The sequence below is a fragment of the Prionailurus viverrinus genome, chromosome B2 (assembly GCF_022837055.1).
Source record: "Prionailurus viverrinus isolate Anna chromosome B2, UM_Priviv_1.0, whole genome shotgun sequence".
Classification (NCBI taxonomy): Eukaryota; Metazoa; Chordata; class Mammalia; order Carnivora; family Felidae; genus Prionailurus; species Prionailurus viverrinus.
The window spans coordinates 17886082-17913998 of record NC_062565.1 but is presented as its reverse complement, the minus strand read 5'-3'; the positions used below and the strand labels follow the sequence as shown (position 1 = coordinate 17913998).

The 27917-nt window shown below is 44.3% G+C and overlaps 1 protein-coding gene across 3 annotated transcripts in view; it reads left to right on the top strand.

Annotated features, from left to right (window-relative positions):
- Window positions 1–10760: 10760 nt before the first annotated feature.
- LOC125165762 (N-acetyllactosaminide beta-1,6-N-acetylglucosaminyl-transferase-like) overlaps window positions 10761–27917 on the top strand; it is a 62249-nt gene continuing 45092 nt past the window's right edge. Inside the window, exons 1-2 of one of the 3 annotated variants that reach the window (XM_047859033.1) lie at window positions 10761–12362; window positions 12526–12748. In XM_047859033.1, the coding sequence (XP_047714989.1) occupies window positions 11438–12362; window positions 12526–12596 (996 nt within the window). In that variant the 5' untranslated portion in view covers window positions 10761–11437 and the 3' untranslated portion in view covers window positions 12597–12748. Of the gene's footprint in view, window positions 12363–12522; window positions 12749–27917 lie in introns of those variants that run through there. The other 2 variants (XM_047859032.1, XM_047859031.1) reach the window with 2 other exon arrangements.

Sequence of the window (27917 nt, the reverse complement as noted above, 5' to 3'; positions counted from 1 at the left end):
TGAAAATATACCAGCGACACTGCAGGGGAGAGAAAAACTTTCCCCTCTTCCCTTCTAGGTGCTTCGGCTGGTCGAATAATTAAATTGACGTAAGAGAGATGAACAAGGAGAAAAACATTTAATTTCAGAGGTGTGGGAGCTCATAGAAATTTGATACTCAAAGAAGTGACCCACGGAGGCAGCTTTTATATCTTTTAGACAAAGAAATAATGAATGCGTGAAGAATTCAGAAGATGAAGTTTGGCCTGGGGTAGTAAATTAGTGACAAAGATACAAGGTTTGCTTACATGGCCTTCCTTCTTGGCCCTCAATTCCTTACCTCTGGTGATAAGAATGTCTCCCCTTCTCCTGGTACAAGGAGGATAACTTTCGCATGAGAGATTTATCTTCTGCTTTCAGGGGAAAAAGGAGAGTCCGTGCATTCCTCTTGAACTACCTTTTTTCTTTTTTTTTTTTTTTTAATTTTTTTTTTTTCAACGTTTATTTATTTTTGGGACAGAGAGAGACAGAGCATGAACGGGGGAGGGGCAGAGAGAGAGGGAGACACAGTATCGGAAACAGGCTCCAGGCTCTGAGCCATCCGCCCAGAGCCCGACTCGGGGCTCGAACTCACGGACCGCGAGATCGTGACCTGGCTGAAGTCGGACGCTTAACCGACTGCGCCACCCAGGTGCCCCTTGAACTACCTTTTTTCAATCTTAATTCAAAATAATCAATATGCCCAAGAGGCGTATTTGGGGCAGGCTGTTCTGAATCCCATCAACACCACTGAGAAACGTAACTTGTCAACAATACTGGATCCCAAATCACTACCTACTGAAGCCTCTGCCTGAAGGTGAAGCTGAGTTCTCTTTGGTATAGGTTATCCCCAAAGGCTTGAATATATTTGAAAGGCTCTTCGAGACTATTTGCACACCTCAAAATTTCTACTATGTTCATGCAGATGAGAAAGTCATCTCCACTTTCAAAGATGCAGTGGGAAGGCTATCGAGCTCTGCTAACCATGGATATTCCTGTGTGTTTCTTTTGTTTGTTTGTTTTAAACCAAATGTTGACTTTAACATTTATTTATTTTTGAGAGACAGAGTGAGACAGAGCACAAGCAGGGGAGGAGGGTCAGAGAGAGAAGGAGACACAGAATCCTCTGTGTGTTTCTTTTTTTTTTTTTTTAATTTTTTTTTTAACATTTATTTATTTTTGGGACAGAGAGAGACAGAGCATGAATGGGGGAGGGGCAGAGAGAGAGGGAGACACAGAATGGGAAGCAGGCTCCAGGCTCTGAGCCATCAGCCCAGAGCCCGACGCAGGGCTCGAACTCACAGACCGCGAGATCGTGACCTGAGCTAAAGTCGGACGCTTAACCGACTGAGCCACCCAGGCGCCCCTGTGTGTTTCTTTTTAAAAGCTATTTGAATTAGGGGCGCCTGGGTGGCTCAGTCATTTAAGAGTCCGACTTCGGCTCAGGTCATGATCTCACTGTCTGTGAGTTCGAGCCCCACATCGGGCTCTGTGCTGACAGCTCAGAGCCTGGAGCCTGCTTCCCATTCTGTGTCTCCCTCTCTCTCTGCCCCTCCCCTGCTCGCACACTGTCTCCCTCTCTCTCTCTCTTTCTTTCAAAAATAAACAAACATTAAAACAAAAATTTTTTACGCTATTTGAATTAAAGAGCAAAGGAGTTGCATTATTGTTTTTCTTTGCAATTCAGTGGAGGTGAATTTTTAATGCATATTAGCCATTTTTCTGTGTCTGTGAGTTACCAGTTTTCTCCATGGTGGGCGTGGAATTTAAATGTTGTCTTGCTAATTATGGAGAAAAGTAGGTTAGGTGGGTCCCTAGAAGAAATGATAAGGGTATTTAGAGGAGAGAATGCAGCTCCTAATGAGCAGGGAAGGCCTGAAGTTATTTGAATGGGTGGGACCTGTTAAGGAGTATAGTGAAGTAATTAGGTCATCGCCAAGGAATGGAAAATCCATTTGGCTGACATCATTTGGCTTGAATGGCTCTTTAAAATGAGAGGACCCAATCCTTAGCCCTCAGAAGAGCTACTTCTTCTTCCCCTCTTCCATCTTCATAGGCTGGAAGGGTCTGAAAAACTCCGATGTATACGAATACAGATATCTGGTGACTTTGTTCCTTTGTTGGTAAAAGATGTAGACTCCCATAAAGCGTTTTATTTACCTCTGTAGCAAGAGTCCTATGGAGTGGGCTCTGTTTTTTTATACTTTGCAAGTGGTACAGGATGCCAGGCTGTGAAGACGTTAATGAGGAAGTTGAATACAAATAAGGAAGTTGAACTGTAGATCTGTGTCTACACAGAGCACAGTGTAGGATGAAGGAAAAGATAACCAGCCAAAGCAGTTACAATTTTTCTCTTCAGATTAGAAAAATAATCCACGACTACAAACATGGAAAACAGCAATAAGTATATAAGGCAATAATTTCCCATTATCCTTACACTCAAGAGAAAATTCTGTTAAAACAGTTGGGCTCCTTGGGGCGCCCGGGAGGCTCAGTCGGTTCAGCATCTGACTTCGGCTCAGGCCATGATCTCCCAGTTCCTGGATTCGAGTGTCATGTCAGGCTTTGTGCTGACAGCTCAGAGCTTGGAGGCTGCTTCCCATTCTGTGTCTCCCTCTCTCTCTGCCCCTCCCTCTCTCATTCTCCCTCCCTCCCTCTCTCTCTCTCTCTCTTTCTCTTTCTCTCTCTCTCTCTCTCTGTCAAAAATAAATAAACATTAAACACACACACACATACACACACAGTTGGGCTGCTTTTAGTCTTTTCAGGAGAAAGTTGTTTTAAGAATTGCTGGGGCCCCTGGGTGACTCCGTGGGTCAAGCATCTGACCCTTGATTTCAGCTCAGGTCATGATCTCACAGTTTGAGATTGAGCCCCGAGTCAGGCACGGAGCCTGCTTGGGATTCTCACTCTCCCTCGCTCTCTGCCCCTCCCCCAACTCCCCCTCTCAAAATAAATAAATACACTTAAAAAAAAGAAAGAATTGCTGATTTGCTATTCCTTTAGCTTCTGTTGACTCTACTACAAATTTTGAGTTTGAAAACCTATTGGATTTTATAAGTTGCTTCTAACCATTAATGGGAAAAGAGGAACTTGGGTAAAAGTGTAATAGCACTTAGCCTGTTCCCTGGAACGTGAATCATAATTCATTCCTGGAAGAGTACGTTAAGAACACATAGACCCTCCTGTTTGCCTGGCCTGAGGCTCGGAGTGAAGAAGTAACTTGTTCAGGTACAATTTGCATTGTGGATGGTAGAATCTGCCCTCCTAACTCCTAATCTGGGGCATTTCCTATGAATTGCCTCCTTGTGATTCCCCTTCCTTCAGTGGGCCAATGTGTGTGAGGAGTACGGATCTAAATCCCTTAGAACTCGCTCTGGATCTGAGACTATGGGATTTCCCAACGGAACTAAATTTAAGGGGGAATCTTCAGCACAAATGATCTGTGAAGAGAACCCCAAAATCCCTTCTCTGGCAAAAGCGAACTTTGAGTGGGGGAAATGGAGGGTAGTCTCTGAAAAATACCAGAGAATAATGCTTATGCATCCTACCTCGGGGAGCCCTCGTGGGAGCTCCGGTTATATCAAGGACGACTATTTCCCTATGCAACTTCTTATAACCTCTCTCGGGTTGGAAGCCTTAGATTCAAAGCCCTTCGGGATTCTGTAGGGAAGGGATCAGCTGGTAGTAACCCGATTACAGTAACTTGAGACATCAAAACTCCAGCCACAGTTCCTTCTTGTGTTCCCAGGCCAGCCCTTTGAGGGTGGGACTAAAGGCGAGCAAAACTTTGTGCGGCCGCGTTCCAGCTTTTATTATTCTACTTCTAAACACCAAGGGTAATTTGGTTAGGCTGCCTTTACCTTAAAGAGACAGGTATTTGCTGTAGGGTGTTTCTGGGCAACTTTATCCTCCTGGGAAAGAGAGAGAGAGAGAGAGAGAGATTAATTTGGGGAAAATGACCAGAGAGAGGAGATTGAAGGAAGAGGCACACTGCACTACCTCTATTTAAAATTTTTCAAATATTTTTTAAATTATTTATTTTTGGGAGAGAGAGCATGAGTGGGGGCGGGGGATAGGGACAGAGGCAGGGGCAGGGGGAAGAGAAGGTCCAAAGCAACTCTACGCTGAGCAGCAAGCCCGACAAAGGGCTCGAACTCACAACCCACGAGATCGTGATCTGAGCCGAAGTCTAAGCGCAACCGACCGAGCCACCCAGGAGCCCCGAGTTACCTCGATTTAATCCTGAGAGCCGTGTACGATCCCATACGATTATACTCGTGTGGGCTGCCTTTACGTTGTATATTTCCAGAACGTAGCATCCTGCCTGGCCTAAAGGAAATCCACAAAACATGTTGAACAAGTGAATGAGCCCTTTGATAGTGGTACATGGGATTTCCATCCCTCAGGGTTTCTCAAAGAACAGCTCGGGTTAGCGTGGTGTTTCATTATGTGATGTTCTTCCTGGGGACTGTGATTTTTCATTTGTCTTGGTAAATCGTTGGTGTCCATATATGTTTAATTACAACTTTAAAGTTTTTATTAAAGGACAACATTCATTTCTAATTTAATGGTTTACATTATGTTCCCCGGTTTCCTTGAGGCAAGGGGAAAGTGTTTCCAGAATTTAATAAAATGCTTGGCACCGTCTGGTGGTTAAAACGTACTTTACTTAATCAGTCCCCACAACATTCCTGCGAGGTATGAACTTCAGCTGAGAATAAGGATCACTGAAATGGAACGCTGGACCAGCTAGAAAAAGAACGTAGTTTTGCAAGTGATTTCTACGACAATCCATCTCCCAGAACTACAGACGGATCCACTCAGTAAGTTGGGGTTTTGCCAAACGGGGAGCTACTGTTCTATTTTTCTTATTTTTGCAAGCTAGGCCCGTGGCGAGCACATTAGGAAGGCACGTCCTGAGGTTGTCGTCTTTCTACAACGTTGGCTTTATTCAATCCTGAGGCGAGGTGAACATACTTGTAAAGCAGGTTGGGGATTCTAAACTCCCGGACGTTTCACCGCGCATTTGACTTGGCTTCCACCCCAGCACACGAAACAAAGCACAGTACAAAGTCACGCAACAAACAGGATGCAATACAGAATACGACACAAACGAACCACACGCGAAGTCAATCCGCGGGCGCACCGTTGGGGTGACGCCTTGGTCTGGTCTGGGTCAGCTCTCGGTGTGTGCCGCAGCGGAGGATCTCTGTCGTGTTCAGAGATCGACCAGGCACACAGCCTGTGGTGGCAGTTGCCTTTCAAACGAGGTCAGACGTGTAAGAGCCGACGTGTGGAGCATTGGGCAATTTGCCGCGAGAGTCCTTCCTTTTTAAGAGTTTAATCAGGCCTTTGCAGGCCTCTTCTGATCCTACTGATGATCAGCTCTGGTTCTTCCAGGTTCGTGTAGCCTTACGAATTAACCGTCCTTCGTCCTGTCAGTCTGTGCTGCACTGGGGGGTATCTGGTCTTAGCTGCAGCACCCTTGGCTGCTTTCCTGATCGCCTCACTACTTGACGTGAGTGACTCCATCTTGCTCTCTACAAAGCCTTTGACCTCTTGTAAAGAAGGTTTTTGTTTTTCGAGCGAGAGCATGCACACGAGCGGGGGAGAGGGGCAAAGAGAGAGAGGGAGAGAATCATAAGCAGGTTCCATGCTCAGCATGGAGCCCGACGCAGGGCTCAATCCCCCGACCTGGAATCATGACCCGAGCAGTAATCAGGAGTCAGATGCTCAACCGACTGAGCCACTCAGATGCCCCAAGAAGGTTTTTCCCATCCAGTGGGGGTATTGGCCAAAGAGGGAATAGGCATTAAGAGTTTCTTGTAGACTGTGGGCTTTGGGAATTAAAAATGGGGACCCTGTAACTCCAGTGTCCGGGTGTCCTACAGATGAGGGGCTCACTTCGTTGCACTCTGTTCTGATCGAACAGCATATTGCAGTTGGAAGAAGGGAGGCTATGCTCTTTCAGCCTGTTATTCTCAGTGATCAGAAGCACAGGGTCTCCCCTGTCGTAGGATCACTTGCTGCAGCAGAGGCCTTACGTTCCTCTAACTTCAAAATCAAATTGACGACTTTCTGAGGAATAGAGCAGAAAAGAGAAAGCAGAGAAATCTAGAAAGGCACCAGGATTGGACGGACCCCTGTTCTATTTTCTCTCTTGATACCCAACCTCTAAAATCCAACCAGAACCCAAACCTGAGGATTTTCTGAACTGGGGGGGAGGTCCGGCTGTTCAAACATCCGAAGTCCGTGGGCTCAGACTCCTCCGTTGGCCCTTGGCATTGAAACTGAGGGTTGCCCATTATCTCTTCGTGTGCAAATGAGCCGGAAAGTGTTTGGGCTCAGAGACTCAACTTGACACTATTGAAGTGCTGTTCACTTTTCAGCATGTTTCCTCAGCTCTTAGCATTGTCCCAGGGATGTTTAATTGAGTGCTTGAAAAGAACCAGCTTCTCCGTGCCTTTCCACACTATCCTATGTCCAGTTATTCTGTGTTAAACTACCACAGCCTTCCTCATTTCCTCTCTGCACCCTGCTTTTCCAAGCCTTTCCCTCAAGGTCTGACGCCTCTGGCCAGCCCCGAGCTGGGTGCTGTATTCCTTCTAGAATCCTCTCAGCTCCACCAGGAGGTTGATGTTGCCTAGATTTGGGATATGAAAAACCAAGACTCAGAGGTGCGGGTGACATGGCTAGGAAGGAAGCAGCCGTTGGGAGTTAGAACAACTACAAGGGTGTTTTCTCAAATTTACCCACAAGGAAGCTGTGAAGTGTGAGACTAAATGTGTCGTTCAGGGGCTCCGAGCTGTCCACGTTGGCGTTGGTCCAACTGGAGACTTTCTGACAGGCGAACCCGGGCTCTTTTTGTCTATTTAAAGCCCTGTTGCTTCAGGCTATTTCCTGTGGTTAGAAAAAAGCACTGATGAAGATTAAACAGGGTCCTGAATTTAACGATAGTAAATACAGAAATAAATAGAGGAAGACAGAAGAGGAAGAGAGGAGAGCCAAGGCAGGGCAAGAGCTGGAAGAGTGAAAAAGGGCAAAATGTCAAGTGCATGTAAAACCAACTTAATCCAAGACGCTTGTTTCCTGCGACCTCACCCAGGCTTTCGTAGATTCCGAGCAAGTCTCCATGTGGCTTCCCTGGTTTTGCTCACTTGGGCGCAGAGGTGATGTCACGACGATACTACGCAGAAAGCTCTTTGGGCATCATGTGGCCCCCAAAACAAGTAAGGTGAAGATCATGACAGCTTATCCACCTCCGTAGAAATGAAGCCCTTCTGCTCCCTTCTACAGACAGTTGTTGAGATTACACTCTAAGTGCAGTTTTCTTAGAGGAACAGAAATTCATTGATGTCCAGGGGTGAGAATTTATAGTACGTGTAATACTAACAAAGCAAGCATAGGTTGAACTGTGGGACATAAATATGTACCCTGCAATTTATTGAGTGACCAAGCCACAGGTCTGTACTGGTTCCCACGTTTTTCAGAACTCCATCCCACCCAGTCGCTGCCTCCAACTTAGAATTTGGGACATGAACGTCGATCTAATGCTCAAGCTGGGATGGAGAATCATCTGTTCTTTTTGGTCACCCATTACCACTCCCTTCTATTATTTCGCACAAACGCAAATGCATCAGAGCTCAGGACCTAAGAGAATGAATGGTGCACGTTGCATGGGGTCTCAGGAAAACCGGGAGGATCAGAACCAGCGGTTCCCACGTTTCCTACATGAGCACCAAGAAGGAGAGAGAGCATCAGATAGACTGGGTTGATGAAAAACAAACCAAAACCGACTGGTACTAGTTCTGTCTTTATTTTTTTAATGTTTATTTCGAGAGAGAGTATGTGAACGAGAGGGGAAGGGGCAGAGAGCGGGAGAGAGCGAATCCCGAGCAGGCTCTGTGCTGGAATCACAGAGTCCAACACGGGTTCCAAACTCACAAACCTTGAGATCATGACCTGAGCCGAAATCAAGAGGTGGATGCTTAGCCAACTGAGCCACCCAGGAGCCCTGATACTAGTCTTTAAAAATGTTTAGCATTGTTGAAGATTCTATTTGACATAACTGTGAATGCTTCTCTGGCATCAGCGGGCTTTGTAACAGTGCCAAAAAGTTCAGGTGAGGTGCAATTAAGGATTCAACTGCAGCAAAGCACTAAATTATAAATGGTCTTCGCTCTGCAACTATAAATTCAGGGAGCTGTAGATTCAGAGAAAAGTCAGCCAGCCGTTAGAGATGCATTTCCGTACAAATCCAAACCACAATGAGATACCACCTCACCCCTGTCAGAATGGCTAACATTAACAACTCCGGCAACAGATGTTGGTGAGAATGTGGAGAAAGGGTCTCTTTTGCACTGCTGGTGGGAATGCAAGCTGGGGCAGCCACTCCGGAAAACAGTATGGAGGTTGCTCAAAAAATTAAAAATAGAACTACCCTACGACCCAGCAATTGCACTGCTAGGCATTTATCCACGGGATACAGGTGTGCTGTTTCGAAGGGACACATGCACCCCCATGTTTATAGCAGCACTGTCGACAATAGCCAAAGTATGGAAAGAGCCCAAATGTCCATCGATGGATGAATGGATAAAGAAGATGTGGTATATATATACAATGGAGTATACTCAGCAATCAAAAAGAATGAAATCTTGCCATTTGCAACTATGTGGATAGACCTGGAGGGTGTTATGTTAAGTGAAATTAGTCAGAGAAAGACAAAAATCATATGACTTCACTCATAGGAGGACTTTAAGAGACAAAACAGGTGCACATAAGGGAAGGGAAACAAAAATAATATAAAAACAGGGAGGGGGACACAACAGAAGAGACTCTTAAATATGGAGAACAAACAGAGGTTTGCTGGAGGGGTTGTGGGCTAAACAGATAAGGGGTATTCTCGAATCTACTCCTGAAATCATTGTTGCACTGTATGCTAACTAACTTGGATGTAAATTAAACAATAAAGTAATTAATAAAAAAAAACCATTTTTTCATACAAGTTTTCAGTGAATAAAACTTAAAAGGGCACATCGAAGGAAACACAAGCCAATAAAATTTTTGAAGAACAGAAAAGAAAAAACAAAAGGAAAGAAAAGACATGCATTTCCCGGGGCGGTGCCTGGGTGGCTTAGGCCATTAAGCACACAAGAAATATTATGTAAACAGGTATTTGGGTTGATCCAATTCTATTTTGGGTCCTATTGACAAGACTGTATGCATCTGAATCATGCTCTAGAACTGGATTTAGAAAACAAGTAAGACTTGACTCACCTAGTTCTGGAGAATTTCCACAAGAATGGCCCTATCATCGTTTCCTGCTCCTGAGGCTTACAAAATAAAATTGACAATCACCTCATCAACGCGTCAGCTTTCAACTGGGGTGGGAAAAACTACACGAGATACTAACTCCAGTCTTGTGTTCTAAGGTGATGATTGGGAAGACGATGCCCAATGAGGACCCGGTGGCCCCGTGGCAATGATAGTAAACGCAAGACACGGGCTGCACACGGGCATCGCCCTGGTGTTCTCAGGAAAAGTCAGAACGTGTCTGTCTATGGGCAAGAGGTAAATAGATTTCCCGACATGAAAACACTGTGTTTACAAAGCAGTCTAAAATATTATGTTGTCTTTTAGAAAAAAAATTTTTTTTAATGTTTATTTATTTTTAAGAGACAGAGAGGGAGACACAGAATGGGAAGCAGGCTCCAGGCTCTGAGCTGTCAGCACAGAGCCCGATGCGGGGCTCAAACCCACCGGCCGTGCGATCGTGACCCGAGCTGAAGTCGGGCGCTTAACCGACTGAGCCACCCAGGCGCCCCTATTATGTGGTATTTATAACGAAGATGCATTGAGAAAATAGAGACGTTGGCTGTACCCACGTGTACATACACAAAGATGAGAAATCCTTAATACTTGGAATCTCACACTAATGTGATCAGGGAAACAGGGAAATGAAAACTAGAGCTCTCTCGATCAATAAATATTTGATCGTCTAGCCCGGGCAGACAATGGTGGGAGCCAGAAACAGACAAGAGAGATGTGAGTGCAGCGCTAACTTCTGTGAGTGGGCGCGGCACACTCTCTCTCACCCCCACATGCATCAAGCTACCAAATACAGTAAAAGTGATCCATGCTGTCTTTGACAGATCATCTAACTGGCATAGACTCACGGAGCAAAGAATAAGGGAAGTGTAAAAAAGGTTGCAAAGGAGAAGTGATGATTGTGTCATTTTCTTGACTCATGATGGGGGAGGGGGCTTTTGTTCCCTCTCCTCTCTGCAGCCCTGGGTGTCGTTGGGCGTGGCCATGAACTCTTTATATGTTATCTCATGACTGACCTATGAAGGCGGTAAAATTCATTTTTTTACACAGGATACTCCTTTGGAAGCGCTCGTACGTTTGTAAAGCCTCTCTCCTTGAGTTCTGGAACCTCCCAGACCGAGACAACCTTTCTCTCCTACCTCTCGGGGTCAGTCTACTCCAAGGGTACCCAACTTGGGCCGGGTGTGAAATCAACCTGACATTTCACTAACTTCAGTTTTAGCCTTTACACAATTTCTGGGTAACCACAACTGTTCCTTTTGGGGGTGGCTTTTTTTTTTTTTAATTAACCTTTATTCACCAAGTCCCCCAGTCGCTTTGTGTAGTAAGTTAGGCGGTGACGTAAGTTTGCTAATGTACCTTTTAAAGGACCTCACCTCGCCGCAGAGAAAATTAAGCCCTGGAAAGAATTTGGCTCAGCAGCCAGTCATATGCCTTGCTAAAATAGCACAGCCGGCCAATATAGAGAGGAGGGTGTGTGTGTGGAAAAAGACAGGGTTAAGCAATTAATTTTTAAGCACTAAATATTTATTGACAGAGTGTCTCTCCAGGCAGTGTTCACATGCTTAGAGCTGAAGCTTTTAACTTGGCAGTGCTGTTTAAGCAAACAAAGTCAGTCAGTTGAACGCAATGATTAACAGGAAGTTGGGGAGCTGACATAGTGGGCAACCTTTGGCCGGGAGAAGAAGCTACGGTAGAAATCTTAGAGGGATCACTTGCAGAATGGTGACCTCACCCTTCGGTGATTTTAATGTGGGGACGGGGGGACACATCAGAATCAGAATCTTCCCGAGGCGGCTGGTTTTCGTGTGGTAACAGGTGGCAGGTTCACCGGAGAGAGAGCAGAGCAGATGTCCCCAGGAGCTACTTCAGAAATGTGTCATAGAGAGGTTGAAATGAAACACAGCCGCGAATGAGCCAGAAAGGAAGAAAGAAAAAGGACAAAACCGTCGCCTGGAAGGGCCCAGAGCAGTCGATCAGAATTGCGAGTCCCCAGAGGATGATTTATGGATTCCGGAGGCAATGTAAGTTAAATATATCTACACTCTGATCTGATCTCAAGAGGCGTTTACTCACTTTCTGGCTTTGAATGATGGTCTCTTCGAAGCATTGTCTTTTTAGTGTGTCTCTTATCATGGCCCTGATCTTTGTATTTGTTTATAAGAACGAGTTAAGGGAGGATAAGCGTTTTCTGAGGGCTTCTCTGTCCAATGCCTCGCTGTTAGCAGAAGTCTGTCATCAGATTTTTAAGGGGAAGGTTTTTTACCCAACAGAGAATGCCCTGAAAACTACCCTCAGTGAATCTACCTGCTATGACTACATGGCTCAAAGTCACTATATAACAGAAACGCTCTCTAAGGAAGAAGCGGGGTTCCCTTTGGCTTACACAGTGACCATCCACAAAGACTTTGGCACTTTTGAGAGACTCTTTAGGGCGATTTACATGCCCCAAAACGTCTACTGTGTTCACGTGGATGAAAAGGCGACGGACACATTTAAAAATGCGGTGAAGCAATTACTAAACTGCTTCCCAAATGCTTTTCTGGCTTCTAAAATGGAGCCGGTGGTCTATGGTGGGATTTCCAGGCTCCAGGCCGACCTGAACTGCATCAAAGATCTTGCGGCCTCCGAGGTGCCATGGAGGTATGCCATCAACATGTGTGGGCAAGATTTCCCCCTGAAAACCAACAAGGAGATAGTTCAGTATCTGAAAGGATTTAAAGGGAAAAACATTACCCCGGGGGTGCTGCCCCCCAGTCATGCTATCGGACGGACTAAATACGTCCACCAAGAACTATTACACCAAAAAAACTCCTACGTGATTAAAACGACAAAATTAAAACCTCCACCTCCCCACAACATGACCATTTACTTCGGCACTGCCTATGTGGCCCTCACGAGGGAATTCGCCAACTTTGTCCTCCAAGATCAGCACGCACTCGACTTGCTTTCCTGGTCCAAGGACACCTATAGCCCCGATGAACATTTCTGGGTGACGCTCAATAGGATTCCAGGTACGTGTGTGTCTCTTAACTTTTGTTCTTGTGAGTAAACGTTGCACGATCGGTACTGAATAAACCGCTTTCAAAAATAGTAAAAAAAAAAAAAAAAAACAAAAATGTTGAATGGGGAAGACCGTTACCGTTTTAAATGTTAATCAAAAAATCTTTCCAGCAGTTCTGCTCCCAGATGTAACTCATGATCCGACTCATGTCCATGGCACAGATGAGGAAACTGAGACATTGTGATGAGCAGGGCAGAGCTAGAGCTCAACCGTCTGACTTGATTTTGCTGCTATGCCACGCTGCCTTTTTGGATCCGTAGACTCACTTCAAATGTGTGCGGCAGTCTCGAGACAGGGCAAAGGGTTGAGGGGAAAGCTGGCTGTGCCTATAAAAGATCAAACCCAATTCTCCTTTAAGGGTGATGTTATTTATAATCGGGAGTAAAGCTCATAAAGTAAATCTGAATGGCAGTTCGGACACTTTTTTTTTTTTAATTTTTAACGTTTATTTATTATTGACAGACAGAGAGACACGGAGTGTGAGCAGGGGAGAGGGTAGAGAGAGGGGGAGACACAGAATCCGAAGCAGGCTCCAGGCTCTGAAATGTCAGCACAGAGCCCGACACGGGGCTGGAACTCACAAACTGTGAGATCGTGACCTGAGTCAAAGTCGGTCACCTAACCGACTGAGCCACCCAGGCGCCCTCGGACATTTTAATAATGCTTTTGCTCCTGTTGCAAATTCCCATCCTTTCAACATGGGAGCAGGGGACGACTTCAAAATTTTTTATTTGCAAGTTCTTTCCTGGAATCAAACCAGACATTTAGAGGGCCTTAAAGGAATGTGATTGCATGAATGTGCTCAAGGTACCCAGCTAGCACGCGATCCTGCCAATTGTATAAACCAGGTCTCGTAAGCCTGGTATTCCTTTAACTTGATTTCAATTAGCTCTCAGTGGTTACTAAATTAACGGTACCTTCCCTTTGGTCCACGTTCTAAATGAGTTGAATGATCTTAAGTTGTCTACACTGAACTGATTCAGTCTCGCTAGTTCAAATCAAAATAGGAATTCAGATTCACAGCCAAGGGAAAAGCAACTGGAATCAATATGATGATCAGATTCACGGTTTCTTGAGCTTGTTGCTTCATTAAGGCCAAGTACCACTTCCCAAAGGGCCTGACCACCTGGGTGGACCTCGCCTTAAGTGTTCATTCATTCCGTGTCCAGGTAATTCTCAGAGACGCCCAGGGCTGCGAACCAGGTGCCTGTTTTAGATGTTGTTATACAAAACTTCATAGACCTAGAAACCTGTTTTTTCTCCCCAACCACTTGAAAACAACCTCTTTATTTATTTTTAAGGTTTTTTAAAATTTTTATTTAAAAGAAAAAATTTTTTCAATGTTTATTTAGTTTTGAGAGACAGAGACAGAGTGTGAGCGGGGGAGGGGCAGAGAGAGAAGGAGACACAGAATCCGAAGCAGGCTCCAGGCTCTGAGCTGTCGGCACAGAGCCTGATGTGGGGTTTGAACTCACGAACCGTGAGATCACGACCTGAGCCGAAGTCAGACCCTTAACCAACTGAGCCACCCAGGTGCCCCTAAGATTTATTTTTAATTGAGGTATAATTGATATATAACCTATTAATTTCAGGTATAAAGCATGGCTTACTGTTTGTAGATATTGCAAAATGGTTACCACTATAAATTTTATTTTTCCCGTGATGAGAACTTGTTTGTATGTGTGATGAGAACTTTTAAGAGCTTTCTGAATAGCAATTTTCAAATATATTGTCAGAGAGGAAAAAATTTACCTCTTCTCTTCAAAGTTCTTCTGGCTGGTCTAAAAATTCATTTGACACGAGAGGAATTAACGAGAAGGGGGGAAAAAAACCCAAAATTTAATTAGGGCATGAAGAGACCCAGTAATGAAAGTGAGACCCAGAGAAATGACAAGGGCATCCAACTTTTATACATTTTAGACAAAGAGACAATAAATCTGTGAGGAATTGACAGGACAAAGAAAACTTATTTTGGGAAGCTTCAATCAGTAAGAAATTCTAAACAGGATTTGGGCTGAGGTAGTGAATTAATAGAAGTACCAAGGTTTGTTTATATATTCTTCTCAGCTCTGAATTTCCTACCTCTGTTGATAAGGATGTGTCTTCATCTCCTGATACAGGGAAAGTAGCTTTCACATGGGAGATTTACTTCCTGCTTTCTGGACACAAAGGGGAGAGGCGAGGGTCAGGATGTTGTTTTTGCATTGACTCTTTCTTTCAACGTTTATTTATTTTTGGGACAGAGAGAGACAGAGCATGAATGGGGGAGGGGCAGAGAGAGAGGGAGACACAGAATCGGAAACAGGCTCCAGGCTCTGAGCCATCAGCCCAGAGCCCGACGCGGGGCTCAAACTCACGGACCGCGAGATCGTGACCTGGCTGAAGTCGGACGTCCAACCGACTGCGCCACCCAGGCGCCCCAACACTGACTCTTTCTTAAGTAACTTTTATTCAAAATAATCAAAATGCCAAATGGCACATTTTGAAGTGGACCGTCCTTGGCCCCCACAATACAAAATGCTGTCATTAACGGCAGTCACCATGCTGAACACACTCCAAACTTATTTATTTTAAAACTGGAAGTTTGCAACTTTTGACCACCTTTACCCATTTTGCCTACCCCCCCCCCCCCCAATCTCTGGAAACCATAAATCTGGTCTCTGTATCTGTGACTGTTTTGTTGGTGGGGGTGGTGTTGTTTTTCCCAGATTCCACATATAAATAAGATTATATGGTATTTGTCTTTCTTTGTCTGACTTATTTCATTTAGCATAATGTCTTCAAGGTCCATCCATGTTGTCAAGAATGGCAAGATTTCTTTCTTTTCTATTTTTTTTATGGCTGAGTAACATTTATATATAAAAAATATTAATATATATAAAAATTTAAATATATATTTAAAAATATGTTATTTATATATTTATATAATATATAAGTATACATAAGTAATAACTATATTATTTATATATTACTTATATATTTACATAAAATATAATGTATATTTAAATATATTAATATATAAATATAATCTATATAATCTATATAAATATATTATATATATATTAAATATATATAATCTATATATTATATAAATATATTTTATATATATTTAAATATATATATTTTTATATAAATGTTACTCAGCCATAAAAAAATAGAAAAGAATGAAATCTTGCCATTCGTGACAACATGGATGGACCTCGACGACATTTATTTATTTATCCATGCACCCACTTACGGATACTTAGGTTGTTTCCATGTCTTGGCTATCGTAAATAATGCTGCAGTGAACATGGACTGCCATATCTTTTTCATCTAGTGTTTTTGTTTTTTTCAGATAAATATCTAGAAGTGGATTGCTGGATCATAGGATAGTTTTATTTTTAATTTTTGGAGGAACCTCCATATTGTTTTCCCTGGTGGCTGCACCAACTTACAGTCTTACCGACAGTGCAAGAAGGTTCCCTTTTCTCCACATCCTCGTCAAGACTTGGTATTTCTTGTCCTTTGATAAACAGCCATTCTAGCAGGTGTGAGGTGATATCGCATAGAGTGCTTTTTAAAATGTGGTTTTCCAAAAGCTGGAAGACGTGACGTTGTAGAGATAAAAGAAATCAGGACTCAAGAAAGTGTGGTGGGGGAGTCATGACCATATAGTTGTCTATGTGGAATTCAGTGTCCAGAATGAAGGAGGTAAAAGCCCCACTTCTCTCTTACATGTTGCTGGGATCAAGTATGATGCAGACTGTTTAGGTATAATCACCATGCTTTAAGGGAGGCATTGACAAAGCAGCTTCCAAAGATAGCTTTGGAAAGAGGCCAAACCCCATTTTTTCTCTACAGAGGACCAAGACAAACAAAAAGCATATTCGATCTGAAAAAGATTTGAAGAAGAATCGCTATCTTCACATAATGAAAAGATTTGGGCATTTGGGAAAAGAATCCAGGGTTAGTGGTGGGAGATATAAAAACCCATCAGTCTGGGATTAGAATGGGTAGTTTCCTCAGTGGTGCACAAACCCAAGGGACATGGAGACACAGAGAAGGAGAAATGCTGTAAAGGCGCCTCATTTATCAAGTGTTAGACAAGATGGCCTTGTCTTTTCCACTCCGAGGGTCTGCGATTCTAAAGGAGGATTCTAATCAGACACCCCAGCTTCTCAACCTGATTTATCTGTTGGAAATGGACTTTTACACCTCTGGTTAGCAGTTACAGATCAGTGAAACAATGGAAAACAAATGTGCTGCTCCATGCTTTTCAAAAATGTAGAGGAGTGAGCCCTTGAAGTCGTTTCTGTCTTATGTGTATGTCGGATCCTTTCTGGAAGCCAGTGTCCCTTCCCTGGGGCGGGCCTGAGTATAGTGCTTGGTCATGAGGAGGGAAGGGAACCGAAAACTTAAGTGGCTGTCTTGTTTAACTACTGCTCTTGCTGTGTGGAAATCTGAGTCCGTTCTATTTTGAGGGCACTTCTAGTTGACAGACGAATTGGTGGTTGGTTGTTTAGGATATTTTAAGATTATTGTAGTTGACTGTAGCGATTGGGGGCTTATTAGGCTTCTCAAAGAAGTCACAGGTCAGGGGAAAGAAATCTCACAGACAAAATGGCCTCATGGGGAACTAGAGCAATGCCACCCAGTGGAAATATACTGTGAGCCATAAATGTAATTTTATTTTATTTTTATTTTTTAATGTTTATTTTTAAGAGAGAGAGAGAGAGAGCGCGCGAGGAGGGGAGAGGCAGAGAGACACGGGAGACGTAGAATCCGAAGCAGGCTCCAGGCTCCGAGCTGTCAGCACAGAGCCCGACGGGAGGGGTGGCTCGAACCCACGAACCATGAGATCATGACCTGAGCCGAAGTCGGACGCCTAACTGACTGAGCCAGCCAGGTGCCCCCATAAATGTAGTTTTAGATTTTCCAGCAGCCACATTAGAGAGCAAGAAAAATCAACAGGTGCCATTAATTTAAGTAATATATTCTATTTAACCCCGTATACCCCAAATATCATTTGGACACGTGGCTGGGAGCTACGGTAACGGGTGTACATGTACCAGGCACCCTCCCCCACTCTGGGTAAAATGGTCGCATGATAGCAACGCCATCGCAGCAACGTTGAGAAGTCAGCCACGCTTGTGTCCCAGCGTCTTCATCCCTGTTCCCTTCCTTTGCTTCGCCTGCTTCTTTTTCCTTATCTGAAATTCCTACCCCTGCCTCAGAGCTTCCACTCGTCTCTGGTGCCCCCTGCCCCATGGCTTATACTTTCTGCGTCTTTCCACTCTGCTGCCAGAGTCTGTGCCGTTCTGTTTATATCAATTTCTCGCTGTGTCCCCTTCAGATACACTCAGAGTCTTGCTTTGCGTCACGTGGGAATGGCACGGGTGATCATCTCTGTTCTCATTTCGCATCACTTCGTAGGGTGCCCCGGCCTTCTCTATAGATGACTGACCTTCATCTGGGTCCCAAGTTGCTGCAGTCAGTGTGACCAGGGTGGCCGGGTCATGTGGCTTAAAGCACAAAACGAGACGTGGCCCCCCCTGTCCATATAGTAAGTTCCTTAAGGAGCAGCAGGTCCTCTGGAAAGCCTCAGAAGGGAAGAACTTGTGCCTAGTCCAGAGGAGAAGGTGCTCAGGAGGACAAAAGGGGCACAGAAAGGGGGTTCGCATGTGGTCTTGAAGTGATTGCTCCCCACCCGCCACCCCCAATAAATAGAAATTTAAAAAAATAAAGAAGTTGCCTAATAAATTTCACAAGCTGTTGTGAAGTCAGGGCTTCCTGCCCTTCCTGCTTCCTCTCTCTACCTCCATCTCCCGCCCCCCTCTAAACTCTCTCCTCCCCCACCTCTTCTCTTTATTCCAGTCCGCAACAAGATGGCACCCTCTTAATCCTCTGACATAGCTGGGCATGGTTTCCAGTTGTGGAAAAGATCCATCTTTAGACACCTCCACTTTCCTTCTGAATTACTTCTGAGTTGCTCACCTGGGTTGCGTGGTTTTGCCTGGGTTAGGGACTTTTAGGGGGTGTTGCGCTGGTGGAATGTTCCTTGGATTTAAAGATTTAAAAACTGACCAATGATTTCTGCCTCACTTGCTACAAAGGAGCATTCATAATATGATTCCGTGGGAGTTTCTTTGGAATTCACATTAAAATCTGAATGAGTGAAAAAAAGAAACCTGACAGCAGGTTTTGTTGGAGATGGGGTGGGGGGTGGGGGTCGGAAAGGAATGTCATGGTGCCTGGGGGGATGAAACAGAGAAATGAAGAAAACTGGAGATCATGGACCTGGAAGGCAGACTCCCTGCTTCTCATTTTTCTCTCCCCCTGGAGCCAGCCTATGGACCAGAGCTGATGGTTTTCTGTGCCATCCATGTACCCCAATGCCCTTGGTAGGGGAGGCCTGTTGCTGTAGATTCCATACTAGCTTGACTCTACCATTATCTGAGATTGACTGATCTCTTTAGTTCCAGTCTTTATAGAAATGCGATGTTGAGATGCCAAGCTCTTGAGTCAGGGAAGAGCGGATCTGAGTCACAATGGCCCTGGGAACTCATGCTTGTGGCCCCAGTGACTGGGCTGATATCTTCTAGACCCAGACCAAATTCATGCTCCTCAAACGCATTATGTTCACGGAGCTTCCAAGATCCACTGGGCGTAAGGGGTGGGCTTGCAGGGGGGGGAAAGTTTGGGGAGGTAAGCCTTACAGGTAGCTTGAACAATCTCTTCATTTTTCTGTTAGAAAATACCAATTTTTGTCAACTTACAGGAAAGGGAATCGGTGAATGGGGAATCGGTTCTTTTCAAGGAAATGTGGTCTCTTGAGAAGAGGATAAATGGTGTGACAGACTTCACCTTTATGTAGATAATCAAGGAAATGCTAGTATTAGGTTTTTTTTTTTTTCTCCAGAAGAGATGGGGGCACGTCAGGGGGAAGTAATTTGTAACCTGTGAATGGTCCCATCTGTGCTGTATTTTTGTCTGCCCTCCTTCCCTGATCAATGGATTTGTTCTTGGGGTGTTCTGTGGCTCATATTCTCTCCTGAATTTTCTATTTATCCTTCCTCATGAAGTTAGGCTATTTTTTCCCGGTTCTTTTCTCTCAAGAGGATAATTCAGACCTGTGTCATCTTGCCAATTTCACCCTGATAGGAACAGGGCACCTAGAAATACAGTGTCTTCTATGTTATAAGTTATGGAATAACAAGCTTACTTGCTTCTGATGACCCAACGGAACCAAGGACCGCTGGAGATTTTGACTGGCTTTTTTTTTTTTTTGAGTTTTTAAAAAGATTATAATTTCTGCAAATCAGAAATTGCCCTACGATGTAGTTTAGTTGATTAATGTGCATTTTACATAGCCCCAAGTATTACTCTCAAAAATAGTTGGCTAATAATGATGATGTACATGAACAAGTTTGCTTTGTTAATTATGCCATCTTCTGGGATTTCTGAGGAAGAACCAGAGACATGACCCTAACTTCATTAAATTAAGATACTAATATTTGGACTTAATCAATGTAATGAAAATATTATGAATCCTTAATGTTCAGAAATTACATCTCTTTCTTCGGCGACTCATCTTAATTTTATACCGAGGAAGATCAAAGTAGATTGAAGAGAAAGAAAAAGTAAGGGCCATCAGGCCTCACAGAACTGGAGTCAGGGGTCAATTAGAATGCATTCCAGACTTAAGAGGTCTGTGAAGTGCGTTGAATAAATGATCTAAGGTGGCTGCTATTTGCTGGTGGGATTTAAAGCAGACATCTTGGCTCCTTGTCAGCCTGTTGGAAGGATTTGGCACATTGTAGGAACTCGGTGTTCAAAAAGAGGGGACACAGACTAACTTCTTAGATACTGATTTTTTGAAGGTTGAGTGTTACTATTCCAAAACTTCTGTGTGTGACAACAAACAAAGAAACAAATTAAAAAAAAAACAACCCCCAAAACCATGAACGTTTCGTTTGGAAGGTGCAGGGATATTTTGCTAGAAATGGGGTCTGTGGCCCACGAGGTGACCCTCCCGCTCCCCCAGCTGTAGCTTTTCTTAGCCATGTCAAATGTGTAGAGCCTTAAGAAGTTGGTTTCTCTTTCCTCTTATTAGGAAGGAGGGTTCCGTGACTGGTTGAAAGCCTCCCACTCTGCCAGGCTTCTGTCATCTAGATTGGTCCAAAGACAAATGGTCTCTCCACCCTTGCTGGGTACCATCCCCTTGTTCTAGAATGTTCTTCACTCTCCCTGTTCGTGCTCGGCACTTCTTAAGATTCAGCTGATATGTCACTTCCTCAGAGAAGTTTCCCTTCTCCTTTCCTCCCCCACAGAGGCAGTCACCCTCCCCACCAACTCTACTCCTGGGTGGATTCTAATGTCTCCTCCCTGCATTTTAACTAAATGCGTGGATCTCAGGTTCCCACCTACCACACGTGCCCCAGATGCGAGAACGTGAACTCAATGATTGGCACCAGGACTGAGACATGTGCCTAGCCTTATCATTCTGCGGAGTTCCCGTATAATATTGACTGAGGAGCGGATGAGTTGGACAGAGGAGCCCTGTTGAGCTTGTCTAATACAAGATTTTCTACAGTGAGGACAATCCTTTTTTTCTTCACATTTTTTTCCGTTTCTTAATTTAATTTTATTTTTTAAATTTACATCCAAATTAGTTAGCATCTAGTGCAACAATGATTTCAGGAGTAGATTCCTTAGTGCCCCTTAGTGTCCCCTTTAGCCCATCCCCTTTCCTACCACCCCCCCCCCCCGCCACCAGTAACCCTCTGTTCTCCATATTTACGAGTCTCTTCTGTTTTGTCCCCCTCCCTGTTTTTATATTATTTTTGCTTCCCTTCCCTTATGTTCATCTGTTTAGTCTCTTAAAGTCCTCCTATGAGTGAAGCCGTAGGATATTTGTCTTTCTCTGACTAATTTCACTGAGCATAATACCCTCCAGTTCCATCCACGTAGTTGCAAATGGCAAGATTTCATTCTTTTTGCTTGCCAAGTAATACTCCATTGTACATATGTACCACATCTTCTTTATCCATTCATCCACCGATGGACATCTGGGCTCTTTCCATACTTTGGCTATTGTCGACAGTGCTGCTATAAACATGGGGGTGCATGTGTCCCTTCGAAACAGCACACCTGTGTCCCGTGGACAAATGCCTACTAGTGCAATTGCTGGGTGGTAGGGTAGTTCTATTTTTAGTTTTTTGAGGAACCTCCACACTGTTTCCCAGAGTGGCTGCCCCAGCTTGCATCACCACCAACAACGCAAAAGAGATCCTCTTTCTCTGCATCCACACCAACATCTGTTGTTGCCTGAGTTGTTAATGGTAGCCATAAAAGGTATAATGTGGTATCAGATGACGACAATTCTTAAGCTTTGCAGAAAGTTTATTTTCTTTTCAGTTCTGGTTCAGCTTTTAAGCAGTCCACAAGGCAGGGGTCCTGTCCCCCAACTTCCCATCTCCTTTTCCAAAGGATAAGCCTATGCTGAATCCACTGGAAAACACTCTTGGGAGTGCAGTTGGCCTGTGGGAGTTCTTAGCCATCGGATTGCTAAGGTCAGCATAATTTACCCTCTTTATGCATTTTGGAGATGGAAGTTGTACCTTTCAGTTTGGGTCTGGAAAAGTGAAATCAACAATGAAGGGAATTCGCCAGACTCATTTTGGCCTTGAGAGGCTTTGTTTTAAAATATCCAGAAAATAAGGGCGCCTGGGTGGCTTAGTCGGTTAAGTTTCCGACTTCGGCTCAGGCCGTAATCTCCGGGTTTGTGAGTTCGAGCCCTGCATCGTGCTCTGTGCTGTCAGTGTGGAGCCCACTTGGGATCCTCTCTCCTTCTCTCTCTCTGCCCCTCCTGTGCTCTCTCTCTTAAAAATAAACTTTATATAAAAAATAAATAAAATATCCAGAAATTATAGTCAAAGATATTTGACTACAACTTGAATTCTCTGTGTAATTGTAAGGCCCCAAACAGGCCCCTTGGCCTTTATGCCAGATCTTCCCCTGGGCCCTTCTTTGCCTGGAAAAATCCTGATTTTCTTTGAAGGGTGGAGCTGAGTTGTACCATAGCTGTGAACCTTTGACAAGCCCCAGCCCCAGGCCGAATCCACCTTTGTCCTCTGTGCCCCGGCTGCTCTGTTTTTGCCAAATAGATAGCCCTTATCTTTGGTTTTGTCATTTTAGCAGCTGCCTGGCCTCATGGAATGCGGGCCTGGAGGGTCCTGAGGGCTTTACCTTTTTGCCAGCCTCAACCCACACAAAGCTGGGTGTCAGATTGAATTTAATTCACCTTATGTTGTCACTATGAAATAAATAGGGTGTTGCTTTCAGGCAAATCCAGAAGTTTCCTACTGTCCATGTCTGGACAGCCTACAAGAGGCTGATGGAAATTGCCAGCTGCTTTGTCAACCCTGGGTTTAGGTGCTGTAAAGCCTTTCCAGAAGCCATGAGTCCTTACGATGTCAGGAACTGGACAGATAACCTTTTCTCTTCCCCTAAATTCACAGCTTCTTTGAGGCAGTATTTACATATCGCAAAATTGAGGTATGCAATTCAGCCATCCAGTTCACACACCTCGAAGCACCAAATTCCCCCATTTCAAGTCTTCAACTCAATGAGTTTTAGGATATTTATAGAGAAGTGCAACCATGACCCCAGCCTAACTTAAATCATTTTCGTCACCTCGTGTGCATTTACAGCCACTTTCTATTTCCACACCCAAACCCCACTTTTCTGTCTGCCTGGATATGCCTTTTTTGGACATTAAATATAAATCAAATGATATATGTTTTGTCATGTCTGGCCCTTTCTACTTTGTGTGCTATTTTGAATCAGTACTTTACTCCTTTATATGGACGACCTACTATTCCATAATATGGTTATAACACATTCTGTGTATTCATCCGTTGATAGAACATTTGGGTTGTGTCCACCCTTTGGCCCCTAGGAATGATGCTACTGTGAACATTCCCGAACGAGTCTTTGTATAGACACGTGCTTTCTTTTCTCCTGGGTAGATTCCAAGAGTGAGATTGCCGATCCATATGGTAACTCTCTGGCACTTTGAGGAGCTGTCAAGGTGGTTTCCAAAGCAGGTGCAACCTCTCACGTTCCCAAGGGCGGTCGGTGAGGGTTCCAATCACTCCACAGCGTCACCAGCCCTTGTTACCGCCTGTCTTTTTTATTTACACCATTCTAGAGGGTGTGAAATTATATCTGCGGTGTAGGTTTGCCCCACTCAAACGAACAACAACGTTGAACGCCTTTACACGTGCTTGGTGGCCTTTGGTGTATCTTCTTTGGAGAGGATGAACTCCCTTTTGGGCATTATTTCTTTGAATCTTGGTATTATTGCAATCCTATTTTATAGACGGAGAAACAGAGGTATGGAGAATTTGCAGTACTTGCCCAAGGACACCTGGCGTGGAAGTACCAGAGCCAAGATGGTTAAATTCATTTTGAAGATGGTGTGGATTAAGAGATGAATTTGTCCAACACTGAGTTAAGGACACATTGCATGGCCAGAGCGTTAGGGTTTCTGCCTCTTGAATCCTCTGACTAAGCAATTGGCTAAGACTCTTTTAAAAAATAAATATGGCGGGGGACCTGGCTGGCTCCACTGGTGGAGTCATGTTGATCCCCTGGTCGTGAGTTCGAGCCCCATGTTGGGTGTAGAGACTGCTTAAATAAATACGCTTAAAAAAAAGAAAATCTTTAAAAAGTAAGTAAAGCAACCCTTGTAATTGAGACGCTCTTCGAATACGTGGTTGTGGTGATATGACCCTTTTTCTCTGGGTTTATGCATACCATAATTCCTCCTCTTTTTAAGAACCGAATGGCTGCAATTCCTTCCTTTCTAATAAAACCCTGTTGGCTATTTCAGTCCACGTCCTTATCTTTGCTCTTCTCTAGAAGTGAGAGGAAGGGTTTGTGCGGGAGTCCTGGTTAGAGTTTCTACAGCTTTGAGTCTTTGTTCCTTTCATTCCTCAAGAGTCACCCGATGGCTGTGGTCTCCATTTTGGGGTGTGTTCACTGTCATTCGAACACCAAGAAAAGCAGGAGGGGGGTTTGTTTAAAGCCACATCGGTCTACTGCTTCCAATACTAATTCTTGTGTTACTGAGCTTGACAAATTTAGGGCAATGTCTGACAGGGTTTCGTAACCATTTTTTACCTCAGAGGATTTGTAAATGTGTCTCTGTGTGTAGTCTTCTCCTTATTAGGAACGAAGTGAACTTCAGATTCCTGCAATGCATACAATCCTGCCTCACCCCCTTCTTGCCTTGGTGAAAGATCGTAACAATTTTTATGGAAGGTAAAGCCACTCTTGTAGGATTTTCCATTCACATGCTGAGCCGTGTGCAGCTGTTTTTAGCAGCTCTTGGGACTTTACAGGGCTCAGTCCTGTTCTGTCTGACTCCAGTGTCTTCGGTCTCATGAATCAGGCAAAAGCCAGGCGAGGGATGAGGCTTGAGGCTCTGGTTGTTTACTCTCTCTGAAGCCATAAAAGGGAAGGTTGAGACAGGAGGGGAAAGGAAATCAATGACAAAGCAGCATTGGGGATGAAAGAACTCGCAATGATAGGTCGCTATTGACAAAATGCGGGTCCTGAGAGTAGAGACCTTGACTTGTTCTGAAGGTCATAGTACCCAGCACAGCCGAATGCACAGTGCAGCTGGAAACAGCTGGGCCTTTTTCCAAAGTGTGAGCGTGCTTTTAGCTTCTTCCCGAACTGTCTCCTGTAACAGCAACCTCTTTCCTGGTTATGGTTTGTGCTCGCAGCTGTGCCTGTGTGTGCCAATGGGCTGGCGGTGGTCACAGACAAGCTGCATGTTGATATATATATATATATATATATATATATGTATGTGTGTGTGTGTGTATGCACATATATTTTTAAACTGGTGCCAGACAAATCATTGTTTTCAATATATGTCATGGGGTAAAAACTGCGGAAAAGTATTCCCTTAATAAAGCATCCCGCAGTAGATCCTACATTTCAGAATCTCAGAGGGGCAGGATTTCCAGTTGCTCGTAAAATGTAGGGAAGAGCTGAATCTAGTAACGGAGCGTCGATCTTCAGGTAGCATCATTATCCTCTGTTAATTCCACAAAATGGGGATATTTCCACATTCTGGACAGCCCCAACATTGGCAGTTTTGTTGACGTCAGTAATGCACATTGTATCAAAGAAGAAATTTTGTAGACCAAATGCTTTCTCAAGGAGAAAGCAGAAAGACTTGACATTGAGGCTTCATTGAGTGAGTCATTTAAGTGCCACAAAAATCCTCTGAGGGAGGTAGATATCATTACTTGCAACTTGCAGATGTGGAAACTGAGGCCTCGGAAGGTAAAGTGATTTAATCTAGGTTTGTTTGACCTTTAATTCAGGATCGGTCTAATCCACCATGCTGCCCTGTAAGAGCTCCCACAGCTGAAGCAGTGTATTTAAAATTTGTTTTTTTAACATTTATGTATTATTGAGAGAGACAGAGTGTGAGCAGGGGAGGGGCAGAGGGAGAGGGAGACACAGAATCCGAAGCAGGCTCCAGGCTCTGAGCTGTCAGCACAGAGCCCGACGTGGGGCTCGAACTCACAAACCGCGAGATCATGACCTGAGCTGAAGTCGGATGCTTAACTGACTGAGCCACCCAGGCGCCCCTGAAGCAGGGTATTTAATGGAAACATGACTGGGGGAAAAAAAGAAAGAGAGAGAGAGAGAGAGGAACCAAAAACCAAACTCTTAATTAAAGAGAACTGATGGTCACCAGAGGGAAGGTGGATGGGAGAATGGGCGAAATGGGTGATGGGGATTAAGGAGTGCACCTGTGATGAGCGCTGGGTAAAACCGTTGAATCGTTGAATCGCTCTATTGCGCACCTGAAACTAATACAACACTGTATGTGAACTCTACTGGAATTAAAATTAAAAAAAAAAACCTAACCAAAAGATACTCTCCTACGTGCTCTAGCACAATGATCCAGTGACACATCACCACTCTTTCAACCACAGACCCTATTCCAGTCTTACTGGTTATCCTACACATGTCCTTCATAAATCTGGCATCTGATCAACACTCTCAAGCTGCCCTAGCGGTCCTACCTCTTTAATCTCCTCAAATTTGAAACAATTTCTCCGTCTGTCGGTGTCCTCTCACATCTTATCATTTTCGAAGAATGCAGTCCTGATGTTTCCTCATGATTCGATTCAAGTTATGCCTCTTGGGTAGAGATACCAAAGAAATGCTGCTGTGGAAACACGTTAGTTGACATTCATCTGTAAGGTAGAGCCTTCTCTTCTTCCCGTGTGTTTGTTTGTTCATATCCCTGTGAACATGGATTCCCATTTCACTCGCTGGGTTCCAATCCATTACAACTTGTAGTTATCTTTCTGCTGAAATTACCCTAGGCTTAGCCAACGGGGGCTGCTTCAAGCTGGCTGTTGTGTCCCTTCAACACCGTGATTCTTTGAGAGCTTCCTTCCTTGCATTTAACCTGTCTTGGAACCAGTCATTTTCTTCAAGGAACCCAGTTCCATTTCATAGAGAACGATATTTAGAAGCCACGGTCTGGGCCCTCAAGCGCATGATTACTTCTACATCTTCTCAGGGCTCGGAGCTAGAAAAAAATACACATGTGTGTGTAGGCATAACATCTGTCTACACACATGACACACATTCATGCGTGTGCATTCTCAAACAGGTACTCCAAGTCATTCACATATTCACACGCACATGCCCGTCCATAGTTTAGGTTTCCAAATACATATTACAACCACAAGTTCACACTGAGATCTCCAGTTCCAATCCAACAACACGGGGTTTCTTCCCTCCACTTCCTTCCCTAGCAGCGAGGAACCCAGCCCTGGTTCGCCTCAGTGCCTTCACGGATTTCCTTGCTCCCGCCCTGTGAAATCAGTCCTCCTCAGGGTGCTTAGCTGAAATGCCCACCCCACAATGTGCTCCCAGGATCCACCTCCCCCTGGCTGTAGCTTTAGCCCCTGGGAGAGACCAGGAGCTCGGAATGAATTTTGATACTTTCATAAACTTAGTTGTGTTGGGAGGCCGTTCAGTACGTCAATATGTAAAATACAAAGTTTGGCTCCAACTCTACCTGACATCGTGAGCTTTGGTAATATGTTGGGCCTCTCTGAGTCTCACTTGCTCATCTGTAAAATGGGGCTAATAACGGTGCTTACTTTGCAGAGTTGCTGTGAGCCTTGAATGATGCTCTCTGTGAAATGCTGACCGACGACTTGGCACCTGCCGAGTATTAACTCAAGTGTTATCTTTATCAGTGTTGTATGGGTCAGAGACCCAGCAGGAAACCCACAGCGTACTTAGAAATTGGGCTAAGCAAGAAAGACTTACCACAGGGGCTATTTCTGAAGGTGTGGGCAGAGTGGAGGGAAACTCTAAGGGGTATTACAAAACCGAGGGCCAGTAATAGTGGAACTATTACCATTTCTTGACCTGAAAGGAGTGGTTGCAAAAAAGTGCTGTGGCCAGGGGC